Genomic DNA, 21159 nt, shown 5'->3' with positions numbered 1-21159 from the left:
CTGGACGGAGAGGCTAATTCCTAAGTTCCTTGGGAAGGGGTTTTCGGATGCTGCCTTCCATGCATCCTTCTTTTTTCCAGCCACGTCATCTGTACGGCACACGGATGCCAGCACCCCTACTAGGCAGTCGTTACCGATGGGCCAGTCGGACAAAGCACCTCTAAGACTTGCCTCAAGTAGCAGCACACAGGTAAGGAAGCAGCAGCAGCATTGCTCCCGAGAAAGGAAGCCAGGGAGGGGATTCATCTAAAGAACAAGAGTGCAGATCTTTAGAACACAAGGAGGAAAGCATCAATGTTTTCAAAACTTCTAATCTGAATTGGTACAGTGTATCTGAGCAGTCGGCTACAGTACCTATCCTGGCATTCAGGTAGTTAGTGGGCAGGTTACCTACAGGTTATCCATAGAGTGAGGGGGAAATGACCTAGATCCCAGGAGTTGGGATTGCTCAATCAGTAGTACACAAGACTCTTAGGGGTGTGGGTGTGAGCCCCACTCTGGGCAAAATATTCCTGTATTGCAGGGGGTTGGACTAAATGACCCTCACGGTCACATCCAACTCTTCTGTTATTCTATGATTCTAGTCTGAATATGTGCCTTTAACAAGCAGCTTGATATTCAGAAATCAGCACCAGCATTTCTGACAAAGTTAAAGCAGGCATTATTGCCTGTAGAATAAGCTGCTGTTGAAAAGCACACGAGGAGAGAGAGAGAGAGGCTGGTAAGAAATAATAATAACTGTCAAGTATTGGCTACAGTACTCTTTTTGACCTGGCCTAGTGGTCAGCTGACCTGCAGAAGTCTCTCACACAGGTAGGTTTTGGGAGTTTTAAGGGCTATATAAAGGGACTGAAGGGGGGGGGATTCATAGGAACATTGGGGATTGCCTTATGCTGAGTGAGTGAGTGAGTAAATAAAGATTAAAAAAAAATAGCATGAATTGGTCAATCTATCTCTGGCTGGCAGTAGTTGTCTTGGGGTTTCTTCAAGCTGTACCACAAGATGCTGGAGATCAAGCTTAGGACAGATGTTATACCACTAAGCTGCAGCCACCACAAGTTCTGTAATGAATACAAGCCTGAGCTGGGTGCAGAAGTTTAGTCAACACTTTTAACAGGTTAGGAAGGAGATGGATCAGGGCAGTTGCTGGGCATCTATTCTAAGGTCTTTTGCTTATCAGATGCCAAGTAAGAAGGGAATCTTTTGCTTAGTTCTCAACTAACATGGTGAAGCTGTGAAGCTGTGGACTGAACAATGGTCAGCTGCAGGTTTCTGCTTCCATAATTGAATGCTGTTCCATAAAACAATTTCCCTGTGTATAGAAGCCTAGGATTGAAACTTCTTCCTGACATGGTGACTCAACCTTTGCATGGAGGACTGTCCAGTCATGCGCATCTTTATTGCCTTAGTAAGAACTAGAGCTTTGATTAACAAGGAAATACTGTGGCAAATGTTGTGGCTAGATAATCATATTCATCCTTGCACTGGGTGCATTATGGTCCCCTATTTCCCCCCCTCCTGCAGGGTATTATAACTCCTCAGACGCCCACTGAACATCTCGCACAGCACCATATGGCACAGACAAGTGTCCCGGCCCAGCAAGCGGTTATGGTATGTTGGGATGGGGGAGAAACTCCGCAATTTGGTTCGCAATTTAATGGAAACCCTACCTAATTCACACTTTGCAGAACAATGTGCTAACTGAAATGCAGCTATCCCATAGGCGCCGACTCCATGGGGCTTGAGGGGGCCCGAGCCCCCTCAAAAATTCGTTTGGGGGGGCTCAGCCCCCCCAATAATCTCGGGCGGCGGTGGGCGCGTCCGCGGCTTTTATAGGGCGCCCGGCGCGCACCAGCTCGATAACGGGCACCGGCGCGGCGGGGGGCGCCGGGCCGGGGGAGGAGGGCGGCCGGCCTGTCTCCTTGGCAACCCCATTGAGCAGCGCCGGCTCCCCCGGGAGGGCCATCCCCCCGCGCCGCCGATCGCCAACACCGCCGACGCTGTGGCTGCCCGAGCCTGAGCCTGAGCCCGAGCCCGACCCGGAGCCCGAGCCCGAGCCTGAGCCCGACCCGGAGCCCGAGCCTGAGCCCGACCCGGAGCCTGAGCCCGAGCCCAAGCCCGTCAGTCAGTCAGTCAGGAAGGAAGGAGAAATGGGGAGGGAGACGAGGGAGGAAAATTGCGCGCAGGGTGAAGAAAGGAGAAGGGCGAACGAGACGAGCTTCCAACCCAAAAAAGGGCTGGAAGACTGGGAGGATGCAGGATCGGGAAAGAAAGCGACGCCTTCCCCGCCCGCGACGTCGCCCGCTTGTCATTGGCAGCGCAGCGGGCGCCCAGAGGGGCTGGGCACCGGCGCAGGGCCGCTCCGCAGCCGCGGAGGACAGCTGCGCGGCTAGCAAGGTGCGCCGCGTAGAGCGCGGCCCTTGTGTGGCCCGGTGGTCAGGCAAGCTCGGGCGGGGACCCCCATGCGAATCTAAGACGGGAGAAGAGGGCAGAGCAAAGGGGGTCCCTTCCCCAACCTCCGGCTCTGAGACTTCCCTGAGCCCCAGAAAAGCGAAAGGATTTTCTCTTCTTCTTTTTTTATAAATATTTTATTAAGGTTTCAAATACAAAGTTAGAAACATACACTGAAGAAAAAAGTAAAAGAACAAGAAAAAGAAAAAAAGAAAAAGAAGAAAAGAAAACCAACCATTCAACACATTTTTTATATAACTAACTGGACTTCCTCGCATCTCCCTTACCCTGCATTCTTTATAATAAAGATATCAGCAAATTATTACCTTGTTTCGTACCTTATTTTGTACTTTTCAAATACTATACCTCTAAATTTAACATACTTTTCATCAGTTACTTATATCTTAAATTAAACATAGTATTACCTTAGATTTTGACCTTTTCTTACTTAAAATATAATTTCCTGTTTCCCAAATCTAATTGCTGAAGCTATAGTTTCCGAATTGTGTAAATTTTTAACATTCATACAACTTATATTGTTTTTGTAAATAGTCCTTAAATTTTTTCCAGTCCTCTTCCGTTGTTTCTTCTCCCAAATCTCGGATTCTGCCAGTCATTTCAGCCAGTTCCATGTAGTCCATCAATTGCGTCTGCCACTCTTCCAGTGTGGGCAAATCTTGTGTCTTCCAATATTTTGCGATAAGTATTCTTGCTGCTGTAGTTGCATACATAAAGAAAGTTCTATCCTTCTTTAACACTTTCTGGCCAACAATGCCCAAGAGGAAGGCCTCTGGTTTCTTGGGAAAGGTATACTTAAATACCTTTTTTAACTCATTATAGATCATTTCCCAGAAGGCCTTCACTTTTGGACAAGTCCACCAGAGGTGAAAGAATGTCCCTTCAGCCTCCTTACATTTCCAACATTTATTATCAGACAGGTGATATATTTTTGCAAGCTTGACTGGGGTCATGTACCACCTATAAATCATTTTCATAATATTTTCCTTCAAGGCATTACATGCCGTGAATTTCATTCCGGTGGTCCATAACCTTTCCCAGTCCTCAAACATGATGTTATACCCAATATCCTGAGCCCATTTTATCATGGCTGATTTGACTGTCTCATCCTGAGTGATTTTCTCTTCAACCTGCCCTCCATCCTCTTGCAGAAAACTCTTTGCCTGCCCTGCCCGTATCTCGTTTTTGCTTTTTAATTCCACACACGCACCCTTCGGACTTCGTGGCAATCGGGCGCGCGGGTGCGTTTCCTAAGAGAGTGAGGACCCCCGCCTCCTCCCCACCTGCTCCCTCGCCAGCCAGCCAGCCGCGCGCCCTAGCCGGAGAGCCCCGGCCGTCCCCGTCGCGCAATCGGCTGGATCTCCCTTCAGCAGGCCGTGCTCACAACTCGGCCCAGGGACCCCCAGCAGCGGATCTCCGGCTCAGCTGAAGAATCCGGCAACAAGCCCCCTCCTCCCCAATCGCTCCGCCGAAATACGCTCCAAAACCCCCCAGATAGGCCGCCGGCCGCCAAGTCTTGTGGCGCCCTGAGCGAGGGTCTCTCCCCAACACCGCCACCTCGAACTGCGTTCTCCCGGCTACCCGAGCGAACCAGCGGCAGGACCCCGGTATGGGCCCCCCCAATATTTTTTATAAGTCGGCGCCCCTGAGCTATCCTTTGCAGTTCACATTTTCTCCAACCAATGCATGCAAAAATAATCTGGGTCTTTGGGAGTTCTTTGTAGGTGCTTCCAGTCAGCACCCCCTTTTAGATGAACTAGGACTTCACCTGCCACACACATAGTGTCATGTTCCCTTCAGAGTGTCAGTATTTTGTAAGAGGGATTCAGGTGCATACCAAAACTTCAGGTTTGCCCAACTGAAGTGGATTAAAGGGAGTCGGCTTGCCTAGTGTAACATATCCACTTTTTTATATACAGTGGTACCTCAGGTTAAGTACTTAATTCGTTCCGGAGGTCTGTTCTTAACCTGAAACTGTTCTTAAACTGAAGCACCACTTTAGCTAATGGGGCCTCCTGCTGCTGCTGCGCCGCCAGAGCACGATTCTCATCCTGAAGCAAAGTTCTTAACCTGAGGTACTATTCCTGGGTTAGCAGAGTCTGTAACCTGAAGCGTATGTAACCTGAAGCGTATGTAACCTGAAGCGTATGTAACCCGAGGTACCACTGTATATAAAAAGAAATATAATATAATATAATATAATATAATATAATATAATATAATATAATAATATAAAAAGCATAGCTTGGATGAATGATTGACAGGAAGGCATGTTACACCATAGAAGTGATTCAGGATGAATGCTTGTTGTAATTTAACTTCCCCACAAGCAAATCCGAATGCATGCTCGACCTCTGCATGAGGCTTGTGCAAGTAAATGAAGATGAATGCTCAATAAATAGATGATCTGCAAGAGATTATATTGTCCTTTCTACATATGAATGTACAGCTTACTATCTGAAACAGTTCCCAAGCATTCCCCCCCCCGACATACGGCTGCATAGGTTGACATATATTCCTTAAACACCAATCAATTTGCATGTATCTCCATTCATCTCCTCACAGCAGTCCCATTTTCCTTCTGATCTGTAATTTGCTCTCTTCATATCTTAGCTCCCTGCTGTTGCTAGGTTTGCATTGCTTAAAATAAAACAAAAGTGCAATAAAAGTGTACTTAAAAAGAAACAAAACACCAACAACCCAGCAATACCAGGTGAGCCCCATAGGCGACTGGAGGGCTGCAGTGATCATGGTGTGATAGAGATTGCTTAATCCTGCCTGCTGCAGACAGATTCTGACCTTGACATGTTTTTGCATTTGATTTTGAACCTTGCAACGATTAGTTCGGAGACCATTTTGTGTTTTTTTTGTCTTTGGTATTATTTATAACCCAGTAAAATGTTGGTTACTGGTTTGTTGTTCAACAGAACTGGAAAACAAATCCTTAAAGCAAAGTTTTAAAAACAATCACAATGAGCCCAATGAGTGGTCTGGGATCACCTGACACTCCAAAGTTGCTAAAGCTCAGCAGGTGACAGATCTGCAGTGTCTTATAGAGGAGACCACAGGTCCTTTGAGGAATGTCTGGAACAATGAGTTACGTTTTTAGCATGGAGAAGAGGAGGTTAAAGGGAGACAGGATAGTGGTCGTCTTAATATCTGAAGAGCTGTGGACACACAAACGATGAAGCAGACTTCATTACTGCAGAAAGCAGGACCAGAACCCAGTGGGTTGAAAATTGCAGGAGAAGCAGATTTCGGCTGAATGTCGTTAGGTGTAAGAGCTGCTTGATGATGGAACAGACTGGTGGCTTCCTCTTCACTGTCGTTATTTAGGCTGAGGCTGCCTGGGTCAGCGATGCTGTAGTTGCCTGTTGCATTGCAAATTTTTAGGAACATAGGAAGCTCCCTTTACACTACATCGATCCATATAGCCCAGTTTCTCTGAAGGCAGAAATAATAACTGCATGTAAAAGTTGCAGGTTGGGTAATGCTCCTTTCTCCTCTATGCTTCCAGCCAGTGTATCACTTCCCAACTCAGATAGGGATGATGCATCATTTGAAGGAACAGCTTGAGGAGAGAACGCGCATATTGCAGGCTGACATCAAGACGCAACAAGAGGAACTGCATGTGATCAAAGAGCAGCTTCAGCTGGTGCAGGACTCCAATTTGCAGGTATTTCCTATATAGGGAACCTCAGGCACGGGGGGGGGGGGGAATGTGGTCCACAGATATTTTGCAAGTCCATCTGGTCACATGTGTTCATGCCAGTCATTTATTGTAAAAAAAAAAAAGTGGTGGGGATATCAACTTTTATAAAGCTTCCCTGACTGCAGGTGATTATTACTTGCTATAGGTGTAACTGCTGAATGGCCCACATTACAAACCTGGGTGTACTGAATAAACATGCTTAAATCACATAGAGTTGCACCCCTCTTTTATAAATTGCTTGGGTCACACAGCCAAGAGAGAGGGCCTTTTCCATGTTGGAATATAGAAATCTGCCTTTTATTTCTTTATTAAAACATTTATGTACTTCTGCGTCACAACAATATATCACAGCGATATAAAAGTTTACAATATAAAAACAATCAAACCAGACTGTAATATCATAAAAAAAGTTTTAAAGAATTTTAATGGAAAAGCAGCACTGTATACAAGTATTTCAAACAAGTAAATAAATATACTGGCAACGCTCTGCAATCAGGTATGCCGGATCCCTCTTTGCCTAAGCAGGAGTCACTGTGCATACGTTTGTTGCATAAGGCTACACAGCAATTCATTCACCTGACCTTGCAGTGTTGCTGATTATGTGCAAAATAACCTCCGATTGCTCAAGTTATTTCTTCCCCAAAAGCCTTACATTTTCTATTCAGAGTGTGTTGGTGTAGGGAAAACAACGACCTACAGCCATTTGGAAATTAGGGGTTATAAGAATAGAGTCCCATGACACCTTAAAGACTGATGAATTTAATGTGGCATAAGCCTTCCTTATTCATCATATGTCGTGTAGGAGCTACAGTTTGCTTTAGCCCTTTCATTTCAGCATGAGCAAGACTCGAGACCTTTTTTCCACCAACCTCTGCTGATACAAGCAGCATCCTGCTTATATAGATGCCCAACGCCACATGAGCGTCGAGGAAAAGTGGTTATTGCTTGACAAGTAGAGAAAAGGGAATTTCCTTAAAAGCAACAGTTCTGGATGTGTGTTTTTAAAAGAAGTTTAAAAATGCATATTTGTGTTAAAATATAACCATTTCCCCCCCTGGTGTGCCAACTCTCAGTTTTAATCACTGATAGGTTAACATGAGAATATGTTTGATGCTTGGGTGACATCTAATGGCTGTTCTGGATGTTGCTGCAACTTGGCGAATTCTTTTCACAGCACTGTGCTTGCTACAAGCTTAACAGTCCCTAAGGTGTTTTCTGCAACATAGGCACAAAAATAGTGCAGTAGGGGTGGGTTTATTCTGCCAGAGGGGCAAGAATTGGACAAAACTAAACCAAAACATTTATTGCATAGAATGTTACAGGAATCCAGCTGGAAGTTACGGGATGCGCACTGCTTGGAAACGAAACAGTGTGACAGCCCCGAAACAACAGTATTGAAAGCAGAATTGAATGTGACTGCCGCAGTAGCATCAGGAGCACGAATCATCGCAAGTGCACAATAAAAATGATGTCTGGTTGGCCACCATCTACAGAGATTACTTTATCAACTTCTGTGGGCCCTCTTTATTTTGTGCACGCCAAATTTCAAGCCATCATCTTTGTAGGCGTTCCCATGTGTGCATTGCTAGTGACAACCCCCAATGTCTCTCCCCACTCCCACTTTTCCGATAGATGCTGATGCAACAGCCTATGCCCATGGTCTTCAGTGGGGTGCAACACCAGAACCCGAGGAGGCCTTCCCAGCAGCAAGCAGCAGCAGTTGCGAGCAGACCAGCCGCGTCAAAGAAATCCCAGCAGCAAGGCCTTATGGGATCAAAGCAGTTCTGCGGCACACACCTGGCATCGCCTCAGCAATTCCTCAGGGACCCTTGTGTCACGTCATCCCAGGTGGTGGCTTTTGTTCAGCGCCATGCTAAATGCATCACCATTTTAAAGCTGTATAACCTGGGGTGGATCTACACACAGGGGTGGGGAACGCTATGAATAAGTCAGAAATTAAATAGTTATAACAACAGAAAAAAACGCTATGGGAAACTGCTTAGAATTTTATTTATCTGTCTTGCTCTCCAACACCATCTGGTGTTGCATGTTCATAACACATTCAAAACACTGATTTTTTTTACTAATATAGCTGAGTCCCTGATTACTGCCTGCTCCCCTATACACCTACTACCCGGACTTTGCAGGGCCTTCACAAGACTTGCAGGGTCTTCTCAGGGGCGATACTGCAGCTCTGGAATCCACCCCCATTGTGGTGATCCTTGTTCCTGTCTCTTAGATAAAAAGTTTAAAGTGTTTTTATTCTAGCAGCCTTTGTAATTAGGCAGTTCTGGATATTATATTGATTGCTGTATTTGATGGTGCTTTTGATTCTAGCTGATTACAGGGTTTAGAAGCTGATAGTTGAACTTAGTTCACAATTAAGTCAATGAGACTTAAGTCATGACTAACTTGTCCCGTTGATATTAATTGTGCATAAATTCAGCCAATTTAGGGTGCAATCCAAACCCTGCTTAAGCCCCATTGAGTTTGATAGGAATTATTTTTTGAGTAAAAAATAATAATTGTCCAGTAGCACCTTATAGACCAACTGTTCTGGTATAAGTTTTTGTGTTCATGCACACTTCTTATACCAGAACAAACTTAGTTGGTCTATAAGGTGCTACTGGACAATTTTTTTAATTTCAACTACATCAGACCAACACGGCTACCTACCTGAATCTATTTTTTGAGTAGGCGTGGTTAGGATTGTGTAGTTGGATCCAGACTTGATGCAGCCTTAAGGCTGCTATTCTATATCCACATATGTGGAAGTAAGCCCCATTGAGACTTACTTCTGCAAGTTGGTTTTTGTAATGATTATTATATTGTTGCATGCCACCCCAATTTCTGAGCTCTGTAAGATTCCAGGGGTTCTAGGCACACGTACCCAGGTAATGTTGCAGTGTGAAAGTGCAGCTGTTCAGTGTTCCATGCAGGAAAACATGCCTTCCTTGGGTACAAATAAAATAATAATAATAAAAAATCCATTTCCCTGTTCCATGCCCCCAACTGTCAGTCAGCATTCTGTGTACACCTTGCATGCACAGTCCTCACTGGGCTGTTGGTTTTTGCTCTTTTGCTCTTTGTACTTTTATAAACTTTGGGATTCCCCCAAATCTGTCAATACCTTGTGCTGGGAGTTGGCCAAGCTAGCCCCTGCCAATGGCACAGGCCTGGTGTGTGGCTCAGAGTGGCTGGGAGTCTGCTCATCCACCCACACCCTCCCTGGGTCTTTCCTCTACTACTCTGGGCCGTGGAGGAAGTCACTGGCGGTGTGTGAAACTTTTTGAGTTTCTGATCCATGATTGGCATGGGAGGCATACCAATACGGCTCCTTGCCAAGGATCCAAGGGATTGGGGGGTGGGGATGGACAGTCAATACTATTCCTTGCCAAGGGTGCAAGGGAGCCTGGGTGCGCCCCTGCATTGGAGATGGTATTTTGGCTGCATCAGGCTCAACACTCAGGAGAATGGTTTTCCTATTTGTATACCAATTTGCATGGTTGCAAGCTACTCTGAACCCTCTGTATAGCGGAAGAGAAGGATGTGAACATGCCAAACAAACAATGTCCTCATTCTGACAAAGGGGTGTGTGCATTTATGTATCAGGTACAGCAGCAGCAGCAGCAGCAACAGCAGCAACAACAACAACAGCAGCAGCAAAAGCAGGCCATGAGAGGAAAGCAGGTCCAGCAGGCCTGCTTGCCAATGCAGATGAGCATTGCAATGCCGCTGTACAACAACCCAATGGTGTTCTCTCAAGCGCACCCTATCACTTCCTCTACTCCAATGTCAGCTGAAATTGGTGAAAGGCAACAGCAGTCCAATTACACCCAAGATCGGACTCTAAGGTATGGATGCAGGTATATGTATGCTGAGAAGTGCAAGTAGGGGACGTTACTGATGGTATTATTATTGTTTTTGCTCTCTCCTGGTGATGAGCTGATTCCACTTCCCTTCGCAGTTCGTTCTGGCAGCCTTCCCCTACTGTGGCTCTCCACATGTTGCTTGACTACAACTCCCATCTTCCCTTGGCTGTGGTGTTGATGGGAGTTGACATCTAGAGGGCCACAGGATGGAGAAGGCTCCATTGCTTTACTTCTCCTGGGCTCATTTGTATGAGTGGTCCTTCCAATAGCCAACTTTCCAAGCCAGATTGTGAAGTGTTAGGTACGTCCTGCACTGTTTCCCTGCCCTCACCCAAGGCATATAATATCAACAGTGAGGTGTGATTGTGGGGAAGGGGCAACCGTTTCTGCCCCTGCAGAAGCCCAGATGAAAATCCCTCCTGGAAGCTGGTATTTGCATTGGGAGGAAATCCCTTTTTGACACCATGCAGCACCATTTTTTGGGTGGTGCTGTGGGTTAAACCACAGAGCCTAGGACTTGCTGATCAGAAGGTCAGCGGTTCTAATCCCCACAACGGGGTGAGCTCCTGTTGCTCGGTCCCAGCTCCTGCCCACCTAGCAGTTTGAAAGCACGTCAAAGTGCAAGTAAATAAATAGGTACCGCTCCAGCGGGAAGGTAAACGGCCTTTCCGTGTGCTGCTCTGGTTCGCCAGAAGCAGCTTAGCTATGCTAGCCACATGACCCGGAAGCCGTACGCCGGCTCCCTCGGCCAGTAAAGCGAGATGAGCGCCACAACCCCAGAGTTGGTCACGACTGGACCAAATGGTCAGGAGTCCCTTTAGCACCATTTTTTATTTTTTATTTTAGCAGGGATTTTCCTGTTCAGCCTCAGCAGGAGAGGAAGGGTTTAATGCAAAACAAAAACAACAAGCGCTTCAGTGCTGGTTTGGTCCCAGTGGAGGGCAAATGGGGCCCTGCTCCATCAACTTCAGCCTGTCCTGAACTAGCCCCAATTTGCCTGCCTTCTTACTTACAACTGGTCTGGTAGAGTGACTCTGGCTGCCAGCTCCCTCCTTCCCTGCCTCAGTGCTGCACCCTTGAAGAACTTAAAAGGGAGGAGGATGCAGGCAAAATTAGAGTGAGTTGGCTCTGCCCATCATTGGCTCTGGTGCCACCTGGTGTTGGTCTTCCTGTCTTCCTCCCTATCAGTCCCAGTGTGCACTAGCCACCAGTGTTTGGTCCCTGGTCTCTGAAGAGGCAAGCAACGGCTCTGAAACCGTGCTGGCAAGAGGCTATTGAACCTGTTCATTGCCACGTTGTTAGGTCAGCCTGTGCAGCCTGCAACATCTGGGGTGCATGGGAGCAATAAGTCTTCACAGATCAATACTGGCAGACAGCAGGCAAAAAAAGCCTTCCCACAATTAAAACCAAACAATTTCAGGGTAAGAAGCCTCCATATTAGAGGCTGTCTAGTCCTTTCCCCTGCTTGGCACAGGAATCTTTTAAACTAGGATTCCTTGATATGTGGCTGCACAGCATCTTCATAGCTACTTCCACCAGCTCCCAAGATCGCTCTGCTCTGTTCAACTCTTGAACAAAACCAAAGCAAAGAGCGGAAATCATGGGAAGCATGTAGAGGACGCATAGGCTGGGCTGCCTTCCTGTCAGAAGTACAACACAAAAAGGCAGGCTAGTACCTCTAAATGGGCAAAGCTGACCCTAGACTTCCATTTTCAACTTCCATAGTAGTTAAGATATGAATGCAGCCTGGGCTATGTGTCCTGCATGCTGAACAAAAGATTATGCACCCAGGCAACCTAAACTCTCTGCCATGAAAAGCTGGGTTCTGCCAGGAGCATACATTATGCAGGAGAGCTCCCATTTCTGACTTTGCCTAAAGTATTCTGCATTTTTAGAATGGCTATAGCTGATTTTATTCTGTGGTTTGGTGACTACAAAAAAAGGGGAAGGAAAAAAGGGGAAGTGCACTGAGCCTTTGCTTGCTAGCCACATTAAACCGTTGTCCTGCCATCACTCCTGCTTCCGAGGGTTCAGAGAGCATTGCCACATCTTTCAAGCAGATTGTCACAGCAGTGAGAGCTGGAAAATGTTGCATCAGGGGGTGGTTAACCAGTGGGCACCCAGATGTTCCCAGGCTCCTGGCTCCATCAGCACCAGATCTAGTTCAGGACATCTGGACTGGGCACCGGTCAGCCACCACTGCTGTGCTTTTTGATCTGTTACCTGCTACCTGTGTTGCAGATTTGCTCCGGAGCAGCAAGGGCTGCCTGCTGCAATACAGATGCAGCCAATCACATGCGCCGCCACTCCGTCACCCGTCTTCACCTCCTCTGTGATGATTCCACGCGCCAACATCGCCCCGCAGCAGAGCCACCCTCCTCCCAACACCCTCCACCAGTGGCAACCGCAGCCAGTTCAACAGCATCACCTCTACCTTCAGGTAACAAGCTACTAGTTTCCAGCGAGATTGTGGAAGGCGTGATGACTGATAGGAATGCCAAGGTGGGAGGCAAGGTCTATAGCTTTAAATTGCTTCCTTTTGCTAGTCCTCAAGGCTCGGCTTTGCTGGGTGACACTGTCTTCCAGTATTACAAGAGGAGGGGTACATATGTGGGAGGGCTGGGCGTTCCCAGTGCTAAAGGCTGTTGCGTTATCCCACAGATGCAAGGTGCGGCTGAGCCGGGCCAGAACCAGCGCCTGTTCCAGCAACCTCATGTACCGCCGCAGAATGCCACCATGGGATATTTTCACCACCCGCAGCCACAGAGCCAGCACCTGCAAGGCCAGCCTTGCAGTTTACAAGACCTGCCTGAAATGCAGCTGCCTTGAAGCCTTGGTGGTGGCGGCGGCAGTCTTGGGGGTAGCGGCTGTGCTGAGCAGAAGTGAGTGGATGGAGGGGCAAAGCACAGAGGAGATGAAGGTCCTTCCTTCCTGGTACGCCTGGAAGGTGAGGAACATGCCAGAGCCGGGGAAGGGCCCTGGCTGGAGTGGAGAGCAGGTTGGGAGTTTCTTGCACTTACTTGGAAGGAAAACAAACAAAGGAACCACCCAGGAGCAACACTACTCCAGCAAAGTGGGATCAAAAGCCAAGCTTGGCATTTCTTAACCGCTTAAACTGTGTGCAGCTAGAGCATCTCGTCTGTACATCCTTTGGCTAGAGATTGGGGGGGGGGTGTGAATGGAGCCCGGGGGCAAGGCTGATTCATTTTTGGATGCTTCTGTCTGCTAGGAAAGGTTCGCTGGCAGATAGGGTTCATTGCTCACCTGCAATAATTAAAACAAAAATGAACTTAACTTGCCCAAGTGAGGGGGAGAGGATTATTTTTCAGGAGAGCAGCCCGCCTTTGTGTGCTGCAAAGCCATATATATGAATATTAGTTATATTTATAAATATGGTAGATGGAATTCTAGCCTGCAGGTTTTTTGTTTTTTTAAAAAAAAATTAGTAAAGTTTACACGCTGATGCGTTATGCGGCAGAAAACCACACACCTGTGCAGGAGGCAGCCAAGTCTTATTTTTTCCTTTTTCTAAAACAATTGTTGCTGAAATTCACTGTGAATCACTGTGAACACAGATGGAACTGTAAGCATCAACCCACGACCATATAACTTTTTTTCTTTTGTGGATGCATTTGTGTATATACAGATTTCATTTTTGTGTAGTAGTTCATGTGTGGATTACTGAACATATTCCCCAGCACTCTATCCCATTACCCAACCATTTCCCTATATGTGAATCCCATAGTTTCTTTGGATAATTGGGTAATGCTGCTGCTGCTGTTTATGACACCACTCTTGCCTGAATTTCTTCTTTTTGCACCAGCCCCTTTCACTGTTAAAGAGTTATGAGAGTTATGATGTGTCTAAGAGTTTCTCCTATTTTGTTGCAAAGTCCAGATATATAAACCTACCTATTTCTACTGCCCATTTAGCCAAATATATATATTTTTCAGGAGGTGCAAGAAAGAGATCCTTCCCTTTCTTTCTCTCTGTGTCTATCCAATGAACCTTTCTGTGGGGGAGGTATCTTGATGCCCAAAGACAAAAGCAAACTTTGTGGTTTTGCTACTTAGTAGGTAGAATTTGGCAAAGTGGAGTTTCTACCTAAACAAGGATACCTACGATGTTACAAGTCAGTAGCGTTAGCAATAAATTGTATTTTTTTAAATGGTCACTTTAAGTGTGTTTATATATTTATGAACGTTTTCTTAAAAAAAAAAGAATATATTCTTCAGTGGGTGTGTATACCAAAGTGTCCCCTACTGTTTTGTGTGTTTCCAAAGGAAAATTAATACTTAATTAATTGTTAGGGGCATTTTTTGTTTTGTTTTGTTTTTGCAAATGTAAGTGTGCTCGACTTGTACATTTTTTATATGCTGGGTGCAGAAGGCAACTTTCACTAAAACTTCTTTAAAGAAAAGAAGAAATGAGGTTGCATTTAGGGATCTGGTTAACAACAACAACATCCACCTGTTGCTGGCTGTTAGAAAGAGGGTTTTTCTACCTGCAACATCAGAGTAGATTCATTTAGTAAAAGTTCAGGGCCATAACTTCAATGAAAAACAAAGCTACAGTGGTGCCTCGCAAGACGAAATTAATTCGTTCCGCGAGTTTTTTCGTCTTGCGGTTTTTTTCATCTTGCGAAGCACGGTTTCGGAAAAGTTTTGGAAAAGCTTCAAAAATCACCAAAGTCTTCAAAAACCTCAAAAAAGGCTACCACACCGCGTGCTGTGAGTTGCTCCTCGAAGTCAAGTCACAACTGTATTAACGGTTTTAAGAAAAAGGAAACAAACTTGCAAGACGTTTCCGTCTTGCAAAGCAAGCCCATAGGGAAAATTGTCTTGCGAAGCAACTCAAAAAACCAAAAACCCTTTCGTCTTGCGAGTTTTCCGTCTTGCGAGGCATTCGTCTTGCGAGGTACCACTGTACAATCGTTTGAAGCATAGTAGCTCTGTATTCTGAAGATTCTCAGGCAGCACTAGAGATCAATCACTGTGTACAAAGGGTCTTCTTTTCCCCTTTACTTACCAATATAGTGGTACCTCTGGTTGCGAACAAGATCCGTTCCGGAGGCTCATTCGCAACATGAAAAGCCCGCAACCTGAAGCGCCGTATCTGCGCAGGTGCATGGTGCAATTTGGCGCTTGTACGCATGCATGAAGTGCAATTTAGAGTTTATGTGCATGTGCGAGTGGCGAAACCCGAAAGTAACCCTTTCCGGTACTTCCGGGTTGCCACGGGACGCAACCTGAAAAAATGTAACATGAAGCAAACGTAACATGAGGTATGACTATACAGTGGTACCTTGGGTTACAGACACGTCAGGTTACAGACACTTCAGGTTACAGACTCCGCTAAGCCATAAATAGTACCTCGGGTTAAGAACTTTGCTTCAGGATGAGAACAAAAATCGCATGGCGGCAGCACAGCAGCAGTGGGAGGCCCCCTTCGCTAAAGTGGTGCTTCAGGTTAAGAACAGACCTCCGGAACGAATTAAGTTCTTAACCTGAGGTACCACTGTATTGTTAATTCTCTACTACTGATGTGCAAACGCACACAACTAAAATTTCACAGGCCCTTCGAAAGCGTACAGGTGTACTTTGCTTGCTTTAATTGCAATACATAGTCCAAACCTGCAGAGAGTCTACTGGGGGGCAGTGGCCTTCTCAGCTTGTCCCGTGTCTTTTAAGAGGAGAATGTAAGGCATTTAAGAGGAACTTGGAACCATCTTGCTTTCAAGTGTAATGCACAATGTATTGCTTTGCATTAGGAAAAGATGGGTGGGTACATAAAGGAGAGCTTATATCTCTCTCCAGTTCATTTCCCCCAGTCAGTCTAAGGAAGGAAAGGCAGAGCAGTTACCGGACCTTCCTCTGGCTGGTACTTCCCAGTTTTTAGTGGCCCTCTCTTCTCCACCAAGGTGTATGTGTGAGAACGGAAAACACAATAAATCTGGAACCAGCTCCTCTATTTAGTCCTTGGCAGGCCCAGGGCACAGTAGACACCTGGGCCAAAATGCCAATTTAGAAAACAAACAAACAGCATTTCAAAGAATGTAGAATATGGTTTTCTTTATCCCCTTGGTAACTGCAGGGAGAAAAGCTGGAGCAACTCTAGGCATGTCTGTATTTCACTGATAGCTGCTCCGCCACCCCAGCAAAATGTTGAGGCTTACAGAGAGCCTGTTTCAAATGTTCGGATTTGTGGCTTTTATTTTTTTGAAATAATAAATGTATTAACCAAATGTAAGAAACCTAAATGAAAACACACTAAGCACCAACAATGTCAGCTTGTCTGCCATTTCTTGGAAAAAAGGCGTAGGAAGGCATTATTAAACAACAGCAGCTGTCTGAAAAGGGTTTCACATGTGGGCGCTGTAATGTTGTGCCGGTCTCTGCCAACGAGCTCAGCACTGATGCTCATTTGTTACAACTACAGATGCAATGGAACTAAGGCATTATTAGGCCAGGGTTTGGAACACAGTGGCCCTCCAGCTGATGTCTGATTCCAGCTCTCATTAGCCCCAGCCAACGATCATGCATGAAGGGAGTTGCAGTTGGGAGTCAAAGGTTAGCCACCCATTATGTAAAGCTGTGTCTAGTTCTAAATGGGCACCACTGCCATTTCAAGTTGAGGGTTCTCTCCCCTCTCTAACCTGGAATAGGGTCACTTTGCTCCTGTAAGTAACTGGCTTTTGGTAGTGCTAGCTCTTCCTTCAGAAAATGCTACTGAAATCATCTTATGCAGGGGAGAATGTTTCTGGTGCCAGGCACAATGCAGTGGGCATCTGCTTGAATCACTGAATCATAGAGGTGGAAGCGACCTTGAGGGTCATCTAGGAATTTGCAGCTGGATTAAACCTGCAGCCTTAGCATTATCAGCACCATGCTCTAACCAACTTAGCTATCCAGCTGAGACAGGAGACATCAGTAGGACCGCTTTTAAGAGGGGAGGGGTGCACATTAGCTGCACACCCAGTTCTGCTGTGTACTTGTATCAATAGTGATGTCAAGGCCACAGCAATCGTCTAGTCCCCCAGCAGGATGAATCCACTCCCAATAGTAGTGGTATCAACACTTTTGGTGCGAGTGAAGGAACATCCTCTGTCACTCTTAGGTCCTTTGTTCCGTTGTCACTTTGAGCACAGGGATAGCAATCCTTTGGGAAACCCTGCAGAGGCTGTTGACTCTAGCTCCCATCATCCCTAATCAACACAGCCAATAGTTGGGGGTGCACAGCCTCTTTCATAGAAACACACCAATGTTACCTTTCTCCCCCTCCCATCCCCTATCTTCATGCACTTTAGAACACCGGGGGGGGGGGAGTCAACCTTAATAAGTTTTTGCAGCAAGTTGTCAACGTGACATCCTTCCCCACTTCCATTGTTTTTTTTATGTGGCAGACTCAGCAGAGGCTGTGGAGAAGAGTGCTGTATGCCCTCTCTGGCATCTAGAGCTGGCTCTTTGTCTCTCTCGCAAGGCACTTTGGAATTTGAGGGACAAGAGGGAGCTCCTCATGCAAACCCAGTAAGTGGGAGAGCTTGACCGTCTTATTTTAGCTATCTGCACTCAAAACTTTAAATCCGGATTTTGTGGAGAAAACTGGGCATGTTGGTGAACAAAATTAGTTTTGGAAAACGCCCCAGTCAAACAGAACCAACATGTGTATCTGAAGAAGTGTGCATGCACATGAAAGCTCATACCAAGAACTAACTTAGTTGGTCTTTAAGGTGCTACTGGAAGGAATTTTTTTATTTTGACTATGGCAGACCAACACGGCTACCTATCTACTACTAGAACCAACATGGTTTGGCATGTCTAAGGAGGGATAATTCCTGGATCATCTTACAGTCTTGCAGGGCATTTGGATCCCCCCCCCCCTTTTGAGCCTGAGTTATGCCCATTTCCCCACAGCTATACAGACCTATACGAGACTACAGTTTGTGGTGGGCTGTGCTTTAGAAATCAAGCCCTTAGTATGGCAACCACGTGCACTGGGGAAGAGATATTGTTTTACACTGGGGGAAAGGTAAAACCATGCACTTTATTAGTAAGGAACTTCTTCCTTCATAAAACGTTGCACGAGGTGGGAAGGTCGCTGCCTGGTGTTGATTCATCGCATGCACTGTTCAGGGGAGGAAGAAACGTTATGCCAAAATGCATGTTCCATTTTATTGTGAAGTTTGAACCAGTTCTCCCCATCCCCTGACGAGAGAGAGAGGGGCCATGTTCCGGCACCTCCCCTTCAGTGTTTCTGCAGTGCCTTGCTTAGGCAATTGCCTAGGTCAGCTCTGCATTGGGGACTTTAGATTTAGCTGCCACCCACCTTCAAGCTTGTTTTCTTTCTCCCCATCCCCAAACAGATATATTTTTAAAGAAACTGATGCTATCCAATGGTTTGCCTCTGTGTTATGGGAGAGAAGAATTTGGAATTGGATAGAGTTAATTAGCCTGGAGAATCCAAGGGGACAGTTCTACTGGTTAACAGTTCCATATTAGATATAATGGGCCCATGGACTCTTCGCTGGTGTTTATTTACAACTCTGGCTCAAGAGTTTCCCATGGCGCCTCGAAATACAAATGTGAGAAGGCTATAGCCTCATTTTGATGTATAAAGAGGATTTGTTAACGCAATTACAGGCTTCAGAAAAAACAGGCACATTTCTGAAGCCTTGCACTTTTAAATGCATTTTGTACATAGATATAAATATATATAAGCTAACGGCTGGTTGATCTGGCCAGGTTTGGTTTGACAGATACAGATTCTTCTAACTTACGTTGTCTATATCGTGGCATATTAACTATGTAAAAAAAAACAAAAACCACACGACAAGAAAGGACAGAAATGAAAAGATTTTTAAAAAGCAGCAAAAGCCTTAGAATTGAATATTTAGTTTATTTTATATGATGTCAAAGATAGATACATTTATAAATGTTCCTATTCATAAAAGTATTTTGTAAAATGGGCAGGGAGGGGGTGAGGAAGTGTCTTATGGGGGCATTTAAGAATTCTAGCCGGGAATACTCACGCTGTTGTGAAGGTCCATTGGCCAAGAATCAACATGTCTCCCATGTGCTTTAACAGATTTGTACATAGTATTTTGAAAGAAAAATAAAAATGTACTTTTATGAACTCTTACTGGGTGTCTACTCTTTTGTACTTGGTGAAATGCGCAGAGTTTCCCCCATTCATGAGAACAGAGCAAGCCGGCTGATCGCTGAACAGAAGTCAACAAAAAAGGCCAATTCAGGATTTCTAGCATATTACGGTACTATAGACAGATTATTTCTACCCAGGGGCGCCGACTTATAAAAAATATTGGGGGGGCCCATACCGGGGTCCTGCCGCTGGTTCGCTCGGGTAGCCGGGAGAACGCAGTTCGAGGTGGCGGTGTTGGGGAGAGACCCTCGCTCAGGGCGCCACTAGACTTGGCGGCCGGCGGCCTATCTGGGGGGTTTTGGAGCGTATTTCGGCGGAGCGATTGGGGAGGAGGGGGCTTGTTGCCGGATTCTTCAGCTGAGCCGGAGATCCGCTGCTGGGGGTCCCTGGGCCGAGTTGTGAGCACGGCCTGCTGAAGGGAGATCCAGCCGATTGCACGACGGGGACGGCCGGGGCTCTCCGGCTAGGGCGCGCGGCTGGCTGGCTGGCGAGGGAGCAGGTGGGGAGGAGGCGGGGGTCCTCACTCTCTTAGGAAACGCACCCGCGCGCCCGATTGCCACGAAGTCCGAAGGGTGCGTGTGTGGAATTAAAAAGCAAAAACGAGATACGGGCAGGGCAGGCAAAGAGTTTTCTGCAAGAGGATGGAGGGCAGGTTGAAGAGAAAATCACTCAGGATGAGACAGTCAAATCAGCCATGATAAAATGGGCTCAGGATATTGGGTATAACATCATGTTTGAGGACTGGGAAAGGTTATGGACCACCGGAATGAAATTCACGGCATGTAATGCCTTGAAGGAAAATATTATGAAAATGATTTATAGATGGTACATGACCCCAGTCAAGCTTGCAAAAATATATCACCTGTCTGATAATAAATGTTGGAAATGTAAGGAGGCTGAAGGGACATTCTTTCACCTCTGGTGGACTTGTCCAAAAGTGAAGGCCTTCTGGGAAATGATCTATAATGAGTTAAAAAAGGTATTTAAGTATACCTTTCCCAAGAAACCAGAGGCCTTCCTTTTGGGCATTGTTGGCCAGAAAGTGTTAAAGAAGGATAGAACTTTCTTTATGTATGCAACTACAGCAGCAAGAATACTTATCGCAAAATATTGGAAGACACAAGATTTGCCCACACTGGAAGAGTGGCAGACGCAATTGATGGACTACATGGAACTGGCTGAAATGACTGGCAGAATCCGAGATTTGGGAGAAGAAACAACGGAAGAGGACTGGGAAAAATTTAAGGACTATTTACAAAAACAATATAAGTTGTATGAATGTTAAAAATTTACACGATTCGGAAACTATAGCTTCAGCAATTAGATTTGGGAAACAGGAAATTATATTTTAAGTAAGAAAAGGTCAAAATCTAAGGTAATACTATGTTTAATTTAAGATATAAGTAACTGATGAAAAGTATGTTAAATTTAGAGGTATAGTATTTGAAAAGTACAAAATAAGGTACGAAACAAGGTAATAATTTGCTGATATCTTTATTATAAAGAATGCAGGGTAAGGGAGATGCGAGGAAGTCCAGTTAGTTATATAAAAAATGTGTTGAATGGTTGGTTTTCTTTTCTTCTTTTTCTTTTTTTCTTTTTCTTGTTCTTTTACTTTTTTCTTCAGTGTATGTTTCTAACTTTGTATTTGAAACCTTAATAAAATATTTATAAAAAAAGAAGAAGAGAAAATCCTTTCGCTTTTCTGGGGCTCAGGGAAGTCTCAGAGCCGGAGGTTGGGGAAGGGACCCCCTTTGCTCCGCCCTCTTCTCCCGTCTTAGATTTGCATGGGGGTCCCCGCCCAAGCTTGCCTGGCCACCGGGCCACACAAGGGCCGCGCTCTACGCGGCACACCTTGCTAGCCGCGCAGCTGTCCTCCGCGGCTGTGGAGCGGCCCTGCGCCGGTGCCCAGCCCCTCTGGGCGCCCGCTGCGCTGCCAATGACAAG

The 21159-nt window shown here is 45.9% G+C and overlaps 1 protein-coding gene across 9 annotated transcripts in view; it reads left to right on the top strand.

The window, feature by feature from the left end:
* The window catches only part of PASD1 (PAS domain containing repressor 1), a 111165-nt gene extending 96938 nt beyond the window's left edge, over nucleotides 1–14227 (top strand). For 3 of the 9 annotated variants that reach the window (XM_081179006.1, XM_081178998.1, XM_081178999.1), the window contains exons 14-20: nucleotides 81–190; nucleotides 1525–1611; nucleotides 5987–6145; nucleotides 7814–8041; nucleotides 9800–10035; nucleotides 12295–12493; nucleotides 12715–14227. In XM_081179006.1, the coding sequence (XP_081035132.1) occupies nucleotides 81–190; nucleotides 1525–1611; nucleotides 5987–6145; nucleotides 7814–8041; nucleotides 9800–10035; nucleotides 12295–12493; nucleotides 12715–12882 (1187 nt within the window). In that variant the 3' untranslated portion in view covers nucleotides 12883–14227. Of the gene's footprint in view, nucleotides 1–80; nucleotides 191–1524; nucleotides 1612–5986; nucleotides 6146–7813; nucleotides 8042–9793; nucleotides 10036–12294; nucleotides 12494–12714 lie in introns of all 9 variants that reach the window. The other 6 variants (XM_081179005.1, XM_081179004.1, XM_081179003.1 and 3 more) reach the window with 6 other exon arrangements.
* The last annotated feature ends 6932 nt before the right edge of the window (nucleotides 14228–21159 follow it).

This window comes from Podarcis bocagei, assembly GCF_964188305.1.
Source record: "Podarcis bocagei genome assembly, chromosome: Z".
Classification (NCBI taxonomy): domain Eukaryota; kingdom Metazoa; phylum Chordata; class Lepidosauria; order Squamata; family Lacertidae; genus Podarcis; species Podarcis bocagei.
This window is presented reverse-complemented; position numbering and strand designations above follow the sequence as displayed.